Source organism: Lissotriton vulgaris, chromosome 4_1, assembly GCF_964263255.1.
Source record: "Lissotriton vulgaris chromosome 4_1, aLisVul1.2, whole genome shotgun sequence".
Lineage (NCBI taxonomy): Eukaryota > Metazoa > Chordata > Amphibia > Caudata > Salamandridae > Lissotriton > Lissotriton vulgaris.
The window spans coordinates 882020416-882036192 of record NC_141691.1 but is presented as its reverse complement, the minus strand read 5'-3'; the positions used below and the strand labels follow the sequence as shown (position 1 = coordinate 882036192).

Genomic DNA, 15777 nt, shown 5'->3' with positions numbered 1-15777 from the left:
GCTCCCAAGATTGTTATATTTGTTTCAAACCATTCCTATGGAAAAAAGGGGTTGCATGTCTGGGGAGGTGAAAAAGTGAGACTTGACAAAAACCATCTGATGGCTTCGCTGGAAAAGGGATGCCTAATTCTACCAGACCTCTCCAAATACAACCATGCGGCCCACCTCCATATACTGTTAGAGTGGTCCACGTGCAAATCCGAGAAATATTGGTTGTTTATGGACCGGGCCTAAACGTATGGGATCTCCCATGGATACTTAAGAACACACAGATCCAGAGTTCTGTATCTCTCTGAAGTAACTAAAACTTCACTGGAATTATGGGACGCCATATCTCTGTTGTAGGGCCTTTCCACACCAGTGTCACCATATACACTCTAACCCTAGCTTCATTCCAGATCTAGATATAGGGAGGTTTCAAAATTGGAGAAAAGGAATGTGCCTCACGATCAGAGACACTTTTAACAAGGGCAATATAATGTCATTCACTGATAGTAAACAAGAATTTCAACTATCCGAAGCAGGAAGTCTACAATATGTGCAAATGCGCCAATGGGGTATGCAACCAGAAATTCTGTTGGAGGCGACTAGAAATCTCACCCAGTTTGAAAAATTACGGGGCACCTATGAAACTATCAAAGGGCTTATAGGAATATTGTACAACATTTAGATGGACAAGATAGACGGGGCGCAATGGGCCTATCAGGGCGTCTGAACAAAACCTGACTAAAGAATATGGACAGAAAATGTGGGCCTCGCTGTGCAAGCTAGGCAGAAGAATTTTAAAAGCCTGTGAATGCAGATGCATCGGACAGTTGTCCGCTGTGGTACAGACAAACGCGCATTTCTTCACATTTGATGGATACTGATTTTTTGGGAAAGAAAACCTGAGCCACATAGCCACTCCATAGTGGGGGTCACAGTTGCCAGGGACCCTGCCCTTTTCCTGTTTGCTATTGCTAGTGGACATTGGGGGGGGGAGGGTGGTGGCACGTTTGATAAAGGGGACAGAGAGAAGGCACTACTGGGACACCTCCTATGGGTAGCCAAAAGGAGGAATGCGGTATATTGGAAGAAGCAAACTGCACCACCAGCATAGTTAGTGATCTGAAACCTGTGCCACACGATGGCCCTTGAGATAATGACATATAACCTGTTGGACAATACACAAAAAATCGAGATATCTGGGCCCCCTACATCAGCACCTTATGTCTCTGTCAATGACTCGCTCTGTACCAAGGTATGATCTCCTGCTGGTCATGGGACTAAACTAATCACTGAGTGGAAGCACCCGGGCAGGGACAATATGGTAGATGGCGGGAGAGGATCTCAATACCTTCAGGATCACTGACAACAAAATATTTAAAAAACACACCTGAGTGGAGTGTGTTGTGGGTAAGAGGGAGGAAGGAAAGTTAATGCGGAGTGCAGGTTGTGTTTTTTTCTTTTTTGGGCCATGCATGAATATCCTGTGGGGGCATTGGGATTTGGTTGCAGCGTTTGAAAACCTCGAATGAGACGTGTCACTCCAGATCCTGTTAAGTGACATGGCTATGTCTATCTAATATGCCAATAACATTTGTAATGCAAAAATTATGGTTTGTGATATGATCTGAGACATATTTTATTAGCTCTATTCTGAATTGGACAAGCAGCCTCAACACGGATGTACCCTATTTTTCCACCTGTGCAAAATGCCTGCAACCCTCTCCCTGGGGTGCATGCAATATAGTCATACTTAAGAGTGCCTTAATCCAGCGTGCACAGAGGCACCCAGGCAGTGCTTAATTTGTAAAAAAAATAAGTGCCGGGGCTCCCGTTAGGAGACCACTGCAGGTTGCACCACACAGTGCCCCTCCCACCTGCCAATGACCGTAGAAACACAGCTACTAACCATCACACTCTTAGAAGTGTGAAAATGCATAGTATTACAGGCCCCCAAAGCGATCAGAATGGGTTGGGAGGCAGGGATTAGTCACAGTCATTTTAAAGTGTTCATATTTGTCTAAAAAGGATTCAAATTGCTCATTATGCAAAATAATGTTTTATCGTGTGGGGCCCACGGCTTCAGTTCTTCCGCCACTGCTGCTGGCTTCTAACTTAAAAAAAAGATTTCGCTGCAAACGTTAAACGACAGCAGCAGTGCAGGAAGAGCTGCAGCCACGGGCACCACGCTATAAACCATTATTTAGCAGGATCGTACATTTCAGTGTTTGGATTGTAGACAAATATAATGCTGGTCAAAGGCATTCATTTCTTACCTGGATTTCGGTAGAGCCTTCTTAGTTTAAATTAATCGGCGGCAGAGGAGGCTAGCTTCATGTTGACTCGCGGATTGCTTCTGTCCTGTGATAATGGGTTGTGACATGCCCTACGTCGAGACCCAGCCGAGGCCCCAGTCAGTTGCAGTTTCGGTTTCTGGCTGTATTGTGAGGTGTGTAGCTCAAATTAGGCGGGCAGCAGATTTGAAATACTTTACGCGCGCTCCACCATTCCAGTCTCTCCCCACCCCTGTGATGACCTGTTTTTCTAACATCAATGCATGCGCACCGCACGCATGCATTGATGTTTGATATCAGCTCTTCACAGGGATGGGGAGAGACTGAAACGGTTGCAACTACAGTGATGCGAGAGAATGCGCAATTATCGCTCATTTGCATGTGGGCTCGTCTAGAGAGTAGACCCGGCCCTGAGATAAAAGTGCCGGTGCTAAGCACCGGGAAGCACTGGCACAAATTAAGCACTGCACCCAGGACAGGCCGAATGTCCAGGCTAATGTAGCTCAAGATGCAAAGCGTGCTGTCGCCTTGAATGAAATTAGTAAAATGCACTTGCCAGTGCGCTTTGTAAATTGTGTGATGTGTTACTTGCAGATTACGGTTCTTCTTGGAATTGTGGAAATGCATATATTGCAGTTATGACATTTTTGGTGATGGGACCTACTTTTTGTTTATATTTTTGGAAACAGTATTTTTCAGTTTTGTTATTTTTTCAGAGTTTGACTCCGCGCAAGAGATAGAAAGGCAGAAAATGAAAAAAAAGGTGAAAGATAAGAAAACAGTGACAAAGGGAGAAAACTGGGATAAAAAAACCTGTCAACTTCAAATAAAGGAGCAGGACCCCCCCCCCCCCCCCTGGACTTTTCGCTAACCCCCCCCCCCCTCTCCCAGCCCCCAGCCCCCACCCCCCTCTATCTCCTTCTGTCAGAGTAGACTGCTGGACAGGGGGCCGCTCATCACTCCGAACAGACCGACGGTTACCCCTAGCACAAAGCGCCGACGAATATATGTTTTATTTTATATGTGAGACTGTAGAGATACAGGGACGTTCAAGTCTATGTGCCCTACGAGTACACTGTGCATTCAGCAGCTATGCCACTGGGCTGTGGCCCCTGTATGTACTAACGCGATGCATACTACATGTTACTTGTCATACATTGTAAACGTAAGAAAAACCAATCAAAATATTTTCTTAAAAAAAGAGACAGAAAATGCATAATGGTGGTAAAAAGGCATGTAGTGGAATGAAAACTAAGCAGCCGTGATATTAGACTAACCCCGGCGTTGGAACACCTAATAAAAACATAGTGTCCTTGTTTCAGCCAGTGACCATGCACATAGTCTTGTCTCTACAACCGCGTGTGCATGTGCTTCATTGTTGCACGCTACATACAGCAGGACTACGGGAATTATGCAAGACCAGATTGTGCGGCAAGGTTAACTGTGTCAAGAAAATGCAAATTACGTGGCATGATACAACACATTTTGTGGTAGTATTACTTCACCTTTTTGTCATTTTTACACCTGTTAACTCTGAATGGGCAACGTGTTCACCTCACTTGTATCAGGTTTTCACCCAAGTTCAGCAGTAAGTCAACGTTTGCACTGCGCAGCAGGTATCGGCCTTTTTAAGTAACTTTTGATCCATTTGAGCGACCGTTTTTTTTGTTAACATTTGCAAATGATGCAGCAGATGATGGATTATGTGGCAAATATAGCAAATTAATAATTATGTGAAAAAACCCACAGCAACAAAATTGCCGGGTTCCACTGACCCTGCCGGACTGCTTGCCATTGTACCGTTTTATGTTCACAATGTAATGTTTCCAAAAGCACGGTTGTTGTATAAGCTGACAGATTCTCTAAGACTAATGCTATTGAATCAGTGGGCCATGGTATCCTGTTCCCCGCATTTATGCCACAGCTTAGGGCACAATTCTAATGCATGATTAATGCATAAACATAAGAGGCTATGCTCCCTCACACGTCTAATTAGAGCAAGTTCAGCTCTTTGGAAACACGTCTGAAAATATGCAGAAGTGTTTTCCTATGTGTGCAGGAATACAACGTAAAATGTCTGTGGAAATGTTAATGATTGTTAATGTTTTTTAATTTAATTGCAAAAATAGTGAAAGAAACTTCATCAAACGACATTCACGTTTATGTCCCACTTTCCTACATGGTTAGAACATGTTGATGGAAATCACACTAGCCTCAGTACCCCTCACTCACAGCTCTTTTCATGTCCTTTGTGTGTTGATTCCAAGGACCCTGCACCTTCAAGAAAACAATCCCACTGTTCCTTTGACTGTGTGTATTCCTAAAGCACATTTACTGACCACAACCCTTACAAGGGATTGAGGGCCTGGCTTCGGTTATGACGGATGAGGGGCATCTTTCTTAAAGCATTGGATGTCTGGCCACCCCATTTAGACCTCATGACAGCCGCACAATTGAAATTGGACTCACGAGATATCCGCAGTTTTCTGGTGGATGCCCTACATCCACCAAACTCCGAATGAGGTCCAGTGTCTCCTCTGCGTGACTGAGTGAGTGACTCAGGCACCTTGTCTGCCCAGCTTGAACTCAACAGGCAAGATGCCCTCTGTCTGCAATGACTGTGCTGCCATTACAATAAACGGGTAGTACCTCTTTGATTCTTTCTAGCCTATCTTGATGCAGTGTTGGCTTGTAGGTAACAGTGGCAAGGGGTGGTGGCAGGGGGTGGGGGGTTAGGAGAAAAAAAAGGCTTACCTGCTTGCTGTGGTCACCAGCTGCAGCCTCTTCTTCGACCTTGCTGTTCTGCTGGCTCCCGGCAGCACCCAAGCTCCCCTAAGCCAATCATGACTCTGCTGTCTCCATGACAACAGCATCGTGATTGGTCTGAGCCCCGTGGTTCGGTGCTTAGGCTGTGCATTACAGCCCATGGAAAACATGCAAAGTGCGCATGATTGTGTGGCCCGCCCAAGTCAGCCGGCCAAACCGTCATTCGCACTTAAGATGCAGCAACCACTCCTCCTCCCTCTGGCATCACGGGTGCCCAGCCCGCCCGCCCTAACCTAGCTGCAATAACTTCTGTTATTATCATAATATTTTTCCTTTTACACTGCTCCGCAATCAGTGGGACGATAACCACCACTGTCTTGATGTCTGGTCCTAACGCCCGCCGCCTTAAACCTATTCTTACCTGGTCCATCTGCATGTAGAGGTAGAATATCCGCTGACAACGTTCAAAATGACCCAATTTGCATAACATTCCCATAACCATCAAAGGATCAATACAGAAAATGTATGTCACTGATCTGATCTGATTGTGCTCATCTGTGCAACATAAATTGCTCCTTGTTGTTGTAGGCAACGAGTTTATGAATAGTCTCAAATAATTTCATGGCTGCAGACAACTGAATGTTGTGAGAAATTCTGGTAAAAAATTTTTTTTCAACTTCTCATGAATCTAGGAATGGGGTCCAATCCTGTTATCGCAGAGCTTAATTTGTAATATTGTAAGTGCCAGGCCCCGAAATATTTCTGAGGAGTCTGCCGTTGTTGGCTACCCAATGTCTCTTATGGCAATGCCAAATTTTAAACATCACACTGTACAAGTGTTTGACTTTCCCAAGTTACATAGCATTGTAAATATGGCCTGGACCCACTGCTTTTAAGTGTTTTAGAGTATATTGAACATGTTGATGAAGTCTGCTTAAAAATAGACAGACGGTGCCACAATGTGGTAGATTATCATAAATAAATGCAGGTGCTATTTCCTTGCCTAACTAAGGGCTCATAGTACCCTTGTAACATCACTGTGTGATTACATTTGCCCAACAACATTGCCCATCGCGGAAACACTAACCATAAGAGAGATATTTTGGTGTCTCCTGTAACTGGTTAAGAGTGTGTTGCAAAGAACAGACATAGGACCAGATTCATGAAGGTAAAATCGGCTCGCAAATGGCCAGATTCTGCGAATCTGGCCCTTTGCGAGTGCTTTTATTGCATTTGGGATTCATCATCCCAAATGCAATATTCGCAAAATCTGAAATCGCTAAATTGCGAAGAATTGCATTTAAGGAATCTCTATTTGAGATTCCTTAAATGCAATTCATGAACCGTTTTAGAATTGCAAATTCGCAATTTGTGGCCGCTATTTACCGCGAAGTCTGACTTCGTGGTAAATAGCGAAAACTTAGAAAAATGCACTTTAGTGCATTTTTCTAAGTTGGATGTTACACACACACATGTCCTTTGGACATGTGTGTGCGCAATACCGGTGTAAATCACCATTTCAGGGGTGCTACAGGGTGTCCTTTGGACACCCTGGCACCCTTGAAATCGCTTCCTTATTTGCGATTCGCTAATTGCTAATCGCAAATAAGGATTGACTCCCCATTCATTCCTATGGGCCTGGCTATAAATTTTGCGATTTCTACATGCATCCCGTTTTGCGAGTCTTTAATAGCGATTCCTTAATAATCGCTATTAAGGACTCGCAAAAGAGGAGCATGATGAATCTGGGGGTTAGATTCTTGAGAGTTTTGCATACCTTGATAGTAATAAAGAACTGATTAAAATATTTTTATGTGTTGGGTCTGTTTATCTAATCTGCCCCATGTTTGATGCTCCAGAGCTTTTTTGAAATACGTCAGGCTGTTTATACCTAATGGATAAATGCAAAATAATCATTGGTAAATTGGGACATGGAAGTTCCACAGAAACTTTATATATCCGGGCCGGAGAGTAGAGTGCATCCTTAGCGAAGAACCATGCATCTCTCTGCTTGCTTGCAACACTATCTACAAAAGTGTGCACTGCAGAGCAGGATTCCTTGAATGTACAAAGACCTCTGTCTTTTCTTTTTGCACCTTTTTTTATTTTCAATTTTTGTGTGTTTTTCTACAGCACAGCAGTCACCTGTTTCTTGGCCTTTAGTGCTGTCTGAAAACAGCATATATATTTTTTCAAAATGCTGTTCATTAGCACGTTACAACTATTTAACAAATAGTAACCAACAATCAATACCCCTCTCTTTAATGCTCAAAATGGCAACATTGCCTATGCATCAAGCTGATTGTTCGTAAGGTGTTACATGTTATAGACAGAAGTCAGAGCAGAAATCTAGATCATATACCAACTCATAGGCTGCGCTAACATCTAGGACCAGGAACTATGCAGTCCTATACAGACTTTGGTGCTCCCCAACTGGAGCAGTCGTTTTAGTTAAAAAGACTGTTATATTGGGTTTCTCCCGAGCTCGTGAATGGAATTGTAGATTGGTTCCATGGCTCTGGAGCCGGTTGGGGAAGCGCAAAGACGGAGGTGCGTATTTGGCTGTTCCTAAAGAAAATGAATAAATTCTTCTTTTACCTGAATCTGTGTACGCATATGTGTGAACATAACACAGGCTCATTGAAGGATGCTGAAACGTTCTCATAAGAGTGACAGACAGAGGTTCTCTTTCCAATGCTTTATAAAAGTATTAATTGACAAAATACAGAAAAGATGCCATGAGCAAATTTAGCAGCAAAACATATAAACCATAAGTGCAAAGAACTCAATACAGTTCTAAATGAAATTCAACATAGGTTTGCCTTCCAAGAGAAGGATTAGGTGTTCTCGTTTACTAGCAGAATCCACAACCATATATAGAACTTTAGACAAAGCGGTTTATACATTCGATGGGGATACATAATTCTCATGATGGAGACCAATAGGGAACATCTTAGAAGTAACATTTTACTATTGAATACATTTGAAAATGTTTTTAACATGAGGGTACATTAGGAGTCACCTATCATCACAGTCTAGCTGCACAGTTGAGCTGATGCATTGTTAACATAGCTTGGGACAGTCAGACCCGTCCTTGATTCAGTGCAACCAGGACATTTCTCTGAGAATTTTGTTTGCTTATTCAAGCAAAAGTACACAACTTTTTTTTAGACACCAAATCAACTGAAGTCATCACAGGATATCCTGTGACGTTGGGGCAAGATGGAGGACAGTGTAAACACAAGCTATTGTTAGTACAAGCTCAAATTATAGTGCTCTTTTTATTAACAGAAAATCAATGCTTACACAGATAAGACAAGCATATTATAGAACATGCATACATCGTTGTTCTCCGTTATGGTGAGTAGTCTTGCTGACATCATAACAAGTTCTCTGTTGCGATACCCCGGCTCTATCATTTTCATAATGTCTTTCTTCAGTTTCTGTTGCATTCACATCAATTACATTGTTTTGATCTGCTTTAGATGCAGCATATATTTCTGCTATTGCTATGTGGACTTGTTGTTGTTCCCCCCCCCCACTGTTTGCATAGCTTCTTTTAAATATAGTGTGAATTAATTGAATTCAGCAGAGAATGAAGTATTTTTGGTATAGTATATGTAATCCTGCCTCTAGAAACCTAACACCCACCAAACAATTGTGAAACACATAATAAAATCAAAAGTATTCGATGATCGTACATGACTTTCATTTGAAAGGACTGTGTTCATGATTGTTTACCTATGTATCTTGCTTTCTAGAAAAGGAAAGGAAGTTCCGCCAGCTTTCAAACAGTTTTTCAGCAGCTCCCTCGCATTGATGCACATTAACCTATCTGGCACTAAACTACCCCCGGAGCCCTTAAAGTAAGTTTGTTCATATTTCCTCTGTGGCATTCAAAAACTCTGCTGATACATTTGTTCAAGCAGTTTCAAACCAAATAACCTTTTACCCTGTACATCTGTTAGAAATTTCATTTGTTAGAAGTATTTAGAATTTGAAGCAGCGTACAAATAATTTGCATTTAGGACTGGTTGCACACAGAGACCAAAATAGATGTGTGGCAAAATTGGAAACTGAGAAGACATCGCAAAATGCTATTGATGAGTGTCATCCATGCTGCTCTACAGGCAACAAAAAGAATCATAGGTGAGACTACATATGTACCGTAGTGGCCACGATGCTTAGTACTTGGACTGAGATGGAAAGTTGGCCTCCAAAGCTGTTCCTATTGGAGCAGAAACAAGGCTGATTTGCATATGGTTTGGTCTTTCTGCAGCTGTACACAGAGCAAAACCCAAATGATGAACGAGAATGCTCCCTGAGTAATTACTAGTGACTAAGATTAATTCAGGCATTACACTCATCACTTTTGTACACCCCACCGTGCAGCACACCACTCCTGGCTACATAGCATCAAACAGGCCTGTTGTTCTAACGTGAACATTTGGGTGTCCCACACATACCTTGTGGAAGAAGTGGAGGGTAGGCGTTTTCTTTGCATGGTTAGCTGTCATCCTCAATTTTGCATGTTCTTGCTCGACCATGGGTAACTCAAACATCAAGTGTACCAGATATAATCAAGATCTCTTTTCAACTTGAACATGCTCTGATATTCAGGATCATTATTGTGATCACTTTCCATATAATTATTGTGAGAATTTACCTTCATCGAAAAAATAAACATGAAGGAGATTTCTGTTACTGTAGACTAGTGGCAATATTTATCTTGGAGGCTAGTATCCCCCAACCCCCAAGTGCAGCTACTGCACCCCAAACCTATAGTTATACTGGGAAAAACCAGGATTAAGATGTAGGGCCCGATTATGATCGCGGACGGACTTGAGTCAGTCCGCGAACTCTGAGGAGGAGGGAACATCCGCAGGGGCTGCGGCGTTCCCTCCGAGCAGATTAGGATATAACCTCCAGGGTGGCGGTCATATCCTCTATCTTTAACATTGCGGCGGGTGCATATTCAAGCTGCACCCGCCGCAAGGCTATAAATGCATGCCTAGCATTTGCATGCACAAAGCGGCAGGCACCGCGCAGTGCCTGCTGCTTTGTGCACGCAAATGCAGGGGGGTACCATAGGTACCCCCCATGTGCACCCCCAACCCCCCTTCACCCAGGGAGCCCGCAACGGACCCCGTAGTGAAAGTCCGTATGCTTTTCCACGGCGGAAAAGCCGCCCCGAAAAAGCATGTCTTTCTCACCATCCTATTACGGCTGGCGGTGTCTGTTAGACACCGCCACCATATTAGGGCTTTTCCGCCGCGGTCGTAATGCGACCACGGCAGAAAAGCGTCGGACAGAATTCAAGACCCACCAGCCATCCTAATATGGCGGTGGGTCTTTGGAGGCTCCGCAACGGTTTTTCCGCATCCTCCGGGCGGCGGTGGCTTCCGCCGGCCTGGAGGATGCGTAAAAACCGTAATCATAATTGGCCCCTACGTGTTTAAGGGTTTAACCAACAAAGGGATCCTGTCAAAAGTATGGGTTGGGAGACCAGATTACATTGTCCCTGTACCAGGATCACCAAGTGTGGCCGCGGGGCGAACGGATGTTCAGTTTTTTTGTTTCATTTGATCATGAGCCTTACCAATGTAGCCAAATGACGATAACCTGTGGAAAAGAAAGTAATTGTTGGGATGGGACTGCTGTGACATTTAGTTGGTAAGAATTTGCTGGCTACATTCAGTGAGTTATAATTCAATTAATTTACTTAATCTAGATTATTGCAAATCATCGCAATATGCATGCAAAACTGAAAAAGGAAAGTCTCAAAATGACAGTAAAAAACTGCATATCTTTCTTTCACCTCAAGTTACCAATTACAAAGATGAGGACATTTCTAACGTTTTATGACACATTAATATGAAACGGCCATTACTCTTTTATTTATACATATTTCAGCCTTGAGTTAGAAGGACTAAAAGAAATATTGATTGAGATCCTGTATTAACCCCTGGAGCATACAGATTGAATGAATGATAGTGGAACATTCAATTACATTTCAAATCTTCAGAAGGTACAACTTTGAACTATCACGCAGGATGTTGAATGGGGAATGGGTGAATCATTCTACAGCTCTGACAATATGCTGCCTTTAATTTTTGTTACAAAAGAAAAGAGTGTGTCCAGAAGGACTAGTTTGCACACTTTAGAGAGAATACCCTAGACCATCAATTCTAGGGTTCTTATTGCTTTATTTAGCTTATTTTAAATTATTTAGATTAGCAAATGAAATAAATATTTTTTTATGTCTTAGAAAGGAACCTTCCATTTACAGAACACCACATTTACAAAAACACATTTATACACAATGTTATATTCCATTTAAAAACGAAAAAATTTAAAGAGAGAAATGACAAGTGAAACAAACTTAGACAATCGTTGATATCTTAAACGTGGCACGATGTGCATCCGCCCTGTGTGTAGAGGAGTAGTTGAAACGTCTTATAAGTGCCTGACGCTTCAATTTGCCAAGAGATGCAAGGAAAAATCTTTAGTTAGAAATTCAGGTTGCCACAGAGACTTTACAAAGTTGTATTGACGGCTTGACTGTAGTCAGTAATTGGCGCCTCACTGCCAGGGGCATCAATTTCACTCCATAAGGCTGCTCAGGCGATGCCCATCCCGATTCCACACTTCTTTAAACTTAGTCTGGATTGAATTGTTTTTGAACATTCTCCACACACCCGATGTCTGCTACAATTCAGCACACTAATTTTTGTTAAGCGGCTGACAAAGCTGTCGGTCCTCTCCTGTTACACCATGGCGTAGGTCGTTTTTTACGGTAGTCACATTTGATATAAAAAATATTGCACTCAACAAGATTTTACGGTCTTCTAGAAATTGAGAGCTAATGCCTGTCAGATGTCCTGTTGATTGAAGTATATCTCTTTCCAAATGTGCAGAATCAAAAAATATGAGTCACAGAAAACTTGCTGGCTTTAGGAAGGAGATGGACTCTAGCAGTAAAATTGGTTTATGTGGAGCCAGGAGTTCTAATCCTAGCTTCCCTCCTTGAATAAATTGTCCAAGCCTGGGCAGATCACGTCAGCCCTTATTTCATAAAACTGTTTTCACATCTATGTTCAAATTAGGTATGTAGCAAGTTGAATTTATGGTCAGGATTTCACTGTTTGAAATTACAATATGAGCAATGCGGCTTCTCCTGACCAAAATTCCATTTACCCCAATGGGACAAGATGCTAATATGTTTTTTCCCCAGGATTAATTGTAGTATTCTGATGGAGGATGGTCTTGCAAAACATTTGGAATTCCCACAAAATGGAAACCTTATGGATATTTACAACCATTACTACCATGGAAACACTCATATTGGAATTTCCACAAAAGGTAGTTTATGCAGAACCCCCCATATTTAGGGATGGTGGAAGCAAAGGGTTTTGTTTTCCTGAAAACATATTTTTCAGGTTAAGAAAAATAGATAAAACATCAAAATATTCTAATTGACATTTACTATGCACTCAATTCAGTAAGAACACGTAAGGGGAGGTATACACAGAACATAACATAACATGTGTATTTATAATGTGCACAATCACCCAGAAGATTATATTGGCACTGAACAACGGATGTTTATTGTTACCCAACTCAATCGTACCAATTTTATCGACTTCAGAAGGATGAAAGGCTGAGTGGACTCGCCTGAATTTTTATCTGTGACAGGGGTCACACACAGACCCCTACAGTGGACACATTAATGAACCAAGCCACCATCCCCTGCAGAAATGTAGGAAAAATATATATCATATATAATATAAATACGTAGAGAAACAGTACAATAAATTGATGAAGAAACTAAGAAGCAACTCCAATCTCATAATAAACAAAGCAGACAAAGGGGGTAACACTGTTATCCGGCCCCGTACACAGTATCTGGCAGAAGCTGAAAGGCATTTGAGCGACCAAGCATGTTACAGAAAAGGCAGCTTTATTGATATCATGCGCCTAAAGGACATGGTTCACAAAGAACTCAATCAATGGAAGCGGGAAGGATTATTAAGCAAACAAGAACATGCTTTTCTAAAAAATGATTTCCCGGTTACACCTTTTTTTTATCTGATTCCTAAAATTCATAAGCAGACTACTCCGGTCCCTGGCCGTCCCATTATTTCAGCTCAGGGCAGCTTGTTGGAATCTGTCTCACGTTATGTAGACCATTTTCTTCATGAATATGTGGAGGCATTGCCTTCGTTCATTAAAGATACAGGACATTTTTTGTCTAAAATTAATGATATTGTGTGGGATAATGAGTCAGTATTGATAGCCTTATATATAGACTCTCTCTATACAAGTATTGCCCATAAGGACGGATTAAATGCAATAAAATGTTATCTGGGGAAACAAAATATTGCGTTTAGTCAGCACAGTGACATGCTATTAAGGATGTTGGATATATGCCTCAATAACAATTATTTTCTGTTTGATAGGGAAATTTATCAACAGTTAAGAGGAGTGGCCATGGGGGCATGTTTCTCCACTACCTACGCATGTTTACATGTTGGGTGGTGGGAGGAGCATGTCCTCATGGGTTCACTCGCTAGGTTGTTCCCCAATAATATTGCCCATTTCTGGCGTTTCATTGATGACATTTGTAGGATTTGGAGGGGTTCGGTAGAATCAGCGGCTGAATTTGTCAGAGTAATCAATGATAACCAATTAAATCTTAAGTTTACATCTCAAATTAGCACCACTATGATTCAATTTTTAGACGTTGAATTATATGTCTTAGATGATAAACTACATAAACCACAAAAAACCAACGGCGGGCAATTCTATCTTGCACGCAAACAGCGCACATCCAGGTCATCTGGTCAAAAGTATCCCGTACGGGGAATTTCTACGTATACGTAGAATATGTAGTTCCAATTCAGATTTGGAGAAATGTCAGAACGAGGCGTTTTTAAGATTTTGTGCAAGCGGCTATCAGACATCCTTATTAAAGGAAGCTTTGACTAGAGCAAATAACATGAACCGGGAAGAATATCTCACTTCCACCAGTGCTAACAGAATTGGACAAGAGCTCACATTAGAAGCCCCTGACAGGACCAGTTTAATCACCACCTTCAATAGTGAGGAAAGGAAGGTGAGGGGGATATTAAAGAAGCATTGGCCGTTGTTGAAGACTGACATCAGTGTGGCACCTTTGTTACCAGATGAACCAACCATAGTCTTTAGAAGAGCTCCCTCAATGAGGGATGCTCTGGTTAGATCTAGTCCAGAGGTCACCATAAAGAAAAATTGGTTATCTGACAAGTCTGGGTTTTACAAATGTATCCCTTGCAGAGCATGCAAATTTGGTATAAACACCAAAGAATACTGCTCTGCATTTGATCCTGTGCCTATCCAAATCAAAGGGCATTTTACATGCCGCACTGATTTTGTGGTCTATGTGCTCCAGTGTACTTGTGGGCTAAAGTACGTTGGGAGCACCAAACTACAGGCTTTTAATCGCATCCTCCAGCACCTAAGGGCAATTGTAAACTCTGATGAGAACTACCCGGTGCGCGCAATTTTGGTTTGGCCCATAAGAAAAATTTGAATGATTTACAATATTTCATTATCGATGCAATTCCTAAAAACATCAGGGGTGGAAACATAGAGAAAATGTTAAGGCAACTGGAAAGCAAATACATTCTGCTTTTAAACACTAGGATTCCTAATGGAATGAATACAGGGGAGGATTTGCATTGTTTTTATAATTTCATGTTAATAAGAAGAGTGGCAGTCTTCTGTTGTCTGTTCAAGTTGCACCCCCCTCATTTCATGTTCCCATGTTTTCAGGTTTTCATGTAAGAATCCAGTGTGACCTGCTCTCTGTGCATATTTAAATATGTAACTAACTGCTATCTACCGTGAGAATTTTCCATCTTGACTACTAAGTTTGTGTCTAATAGAACAATATTACAGATTTGCTCCTTAATACTAATGGGTTTTGACATTGTATGCATTGATTTTATTGATTTTTTGAGCATTTAGCAGTGATAGACAGCATTGCATAACAGAATTTTAGGATGAAATAGGAATTATGCCATACGTTTTTTCCTCCTTTTTTTTTTTGATTAATAGCTGTCATTTCACCGAGATTGTCATTCCTAAATATTTTGGTGTTGGTAGGTGATTGATTCAAATAATTCATTAATACATGTAAACCTCATAATTGGCTTAACATGTTTAACCACATTGTCTTCCCTTTTGATTGATCAGCCGGTGACCTATGAGTTATAACTGAGGCAGGGATCTACCTCTATGTCACGGCTGATATTGCACTTTGCACTTTGCACGTTTGTTTGCACGATTTCTTTATGAATTTTAGCACTTGCACTTTAAAGAACGTTGGGGCAGTATGTCAGTATCAATTCCATCCGGTACCACATAATTCGTTTTTATCCTGTTAAATTTTGCGCAGATTGTTTCACAGTGATGAATGTAGAAATTAATATGTAAATTTGCGCAATCCGTGGACCTTTGTAAATAGTGATTATAATCTTATTTATAATGTTGTGAAGACAGCTAAACAAAATAGAGGAAAGAGAACAATTGTCTTTTTAAACATATAAGTCAAACACGGATTTTTTTTATCTTACAGGATATTTTGTAATCATTGTATGTTTTCTATGTCCATGGATGGGTACGCCCCTTGTTTGTTAATTGTGCACTGTATTTAAACACTGGTATTGGTTCCGCTAGGCATGTGATCAAG

General features: G+C 41.5%; 1 protein-coding gene across 2 annotated transcripts in view; it reads left to right on the top strand.

Annotated features, from left to right (window-relative positions):
• CARMIL1 (capping protein regulator and myosin 1 linker 1) overlaps window positions 1-15777 on the top strand; it is a 994750-nt gene that overhangs the window by 595405 nt on the left and 383568 nt on the right. For both annotated transcript variants that reach the window (XM_086965173.1, XM_086965172.1), the window contains exon 16: window positions 8807-8911. In XM_086965173.1, the coding sequence (XP_086821299.1) occupies window positions 8807-8911 (105 nt within the window). The remainder of the gene's footprint in view (window positions 1-8806; window positions 8912-15777) is intronic.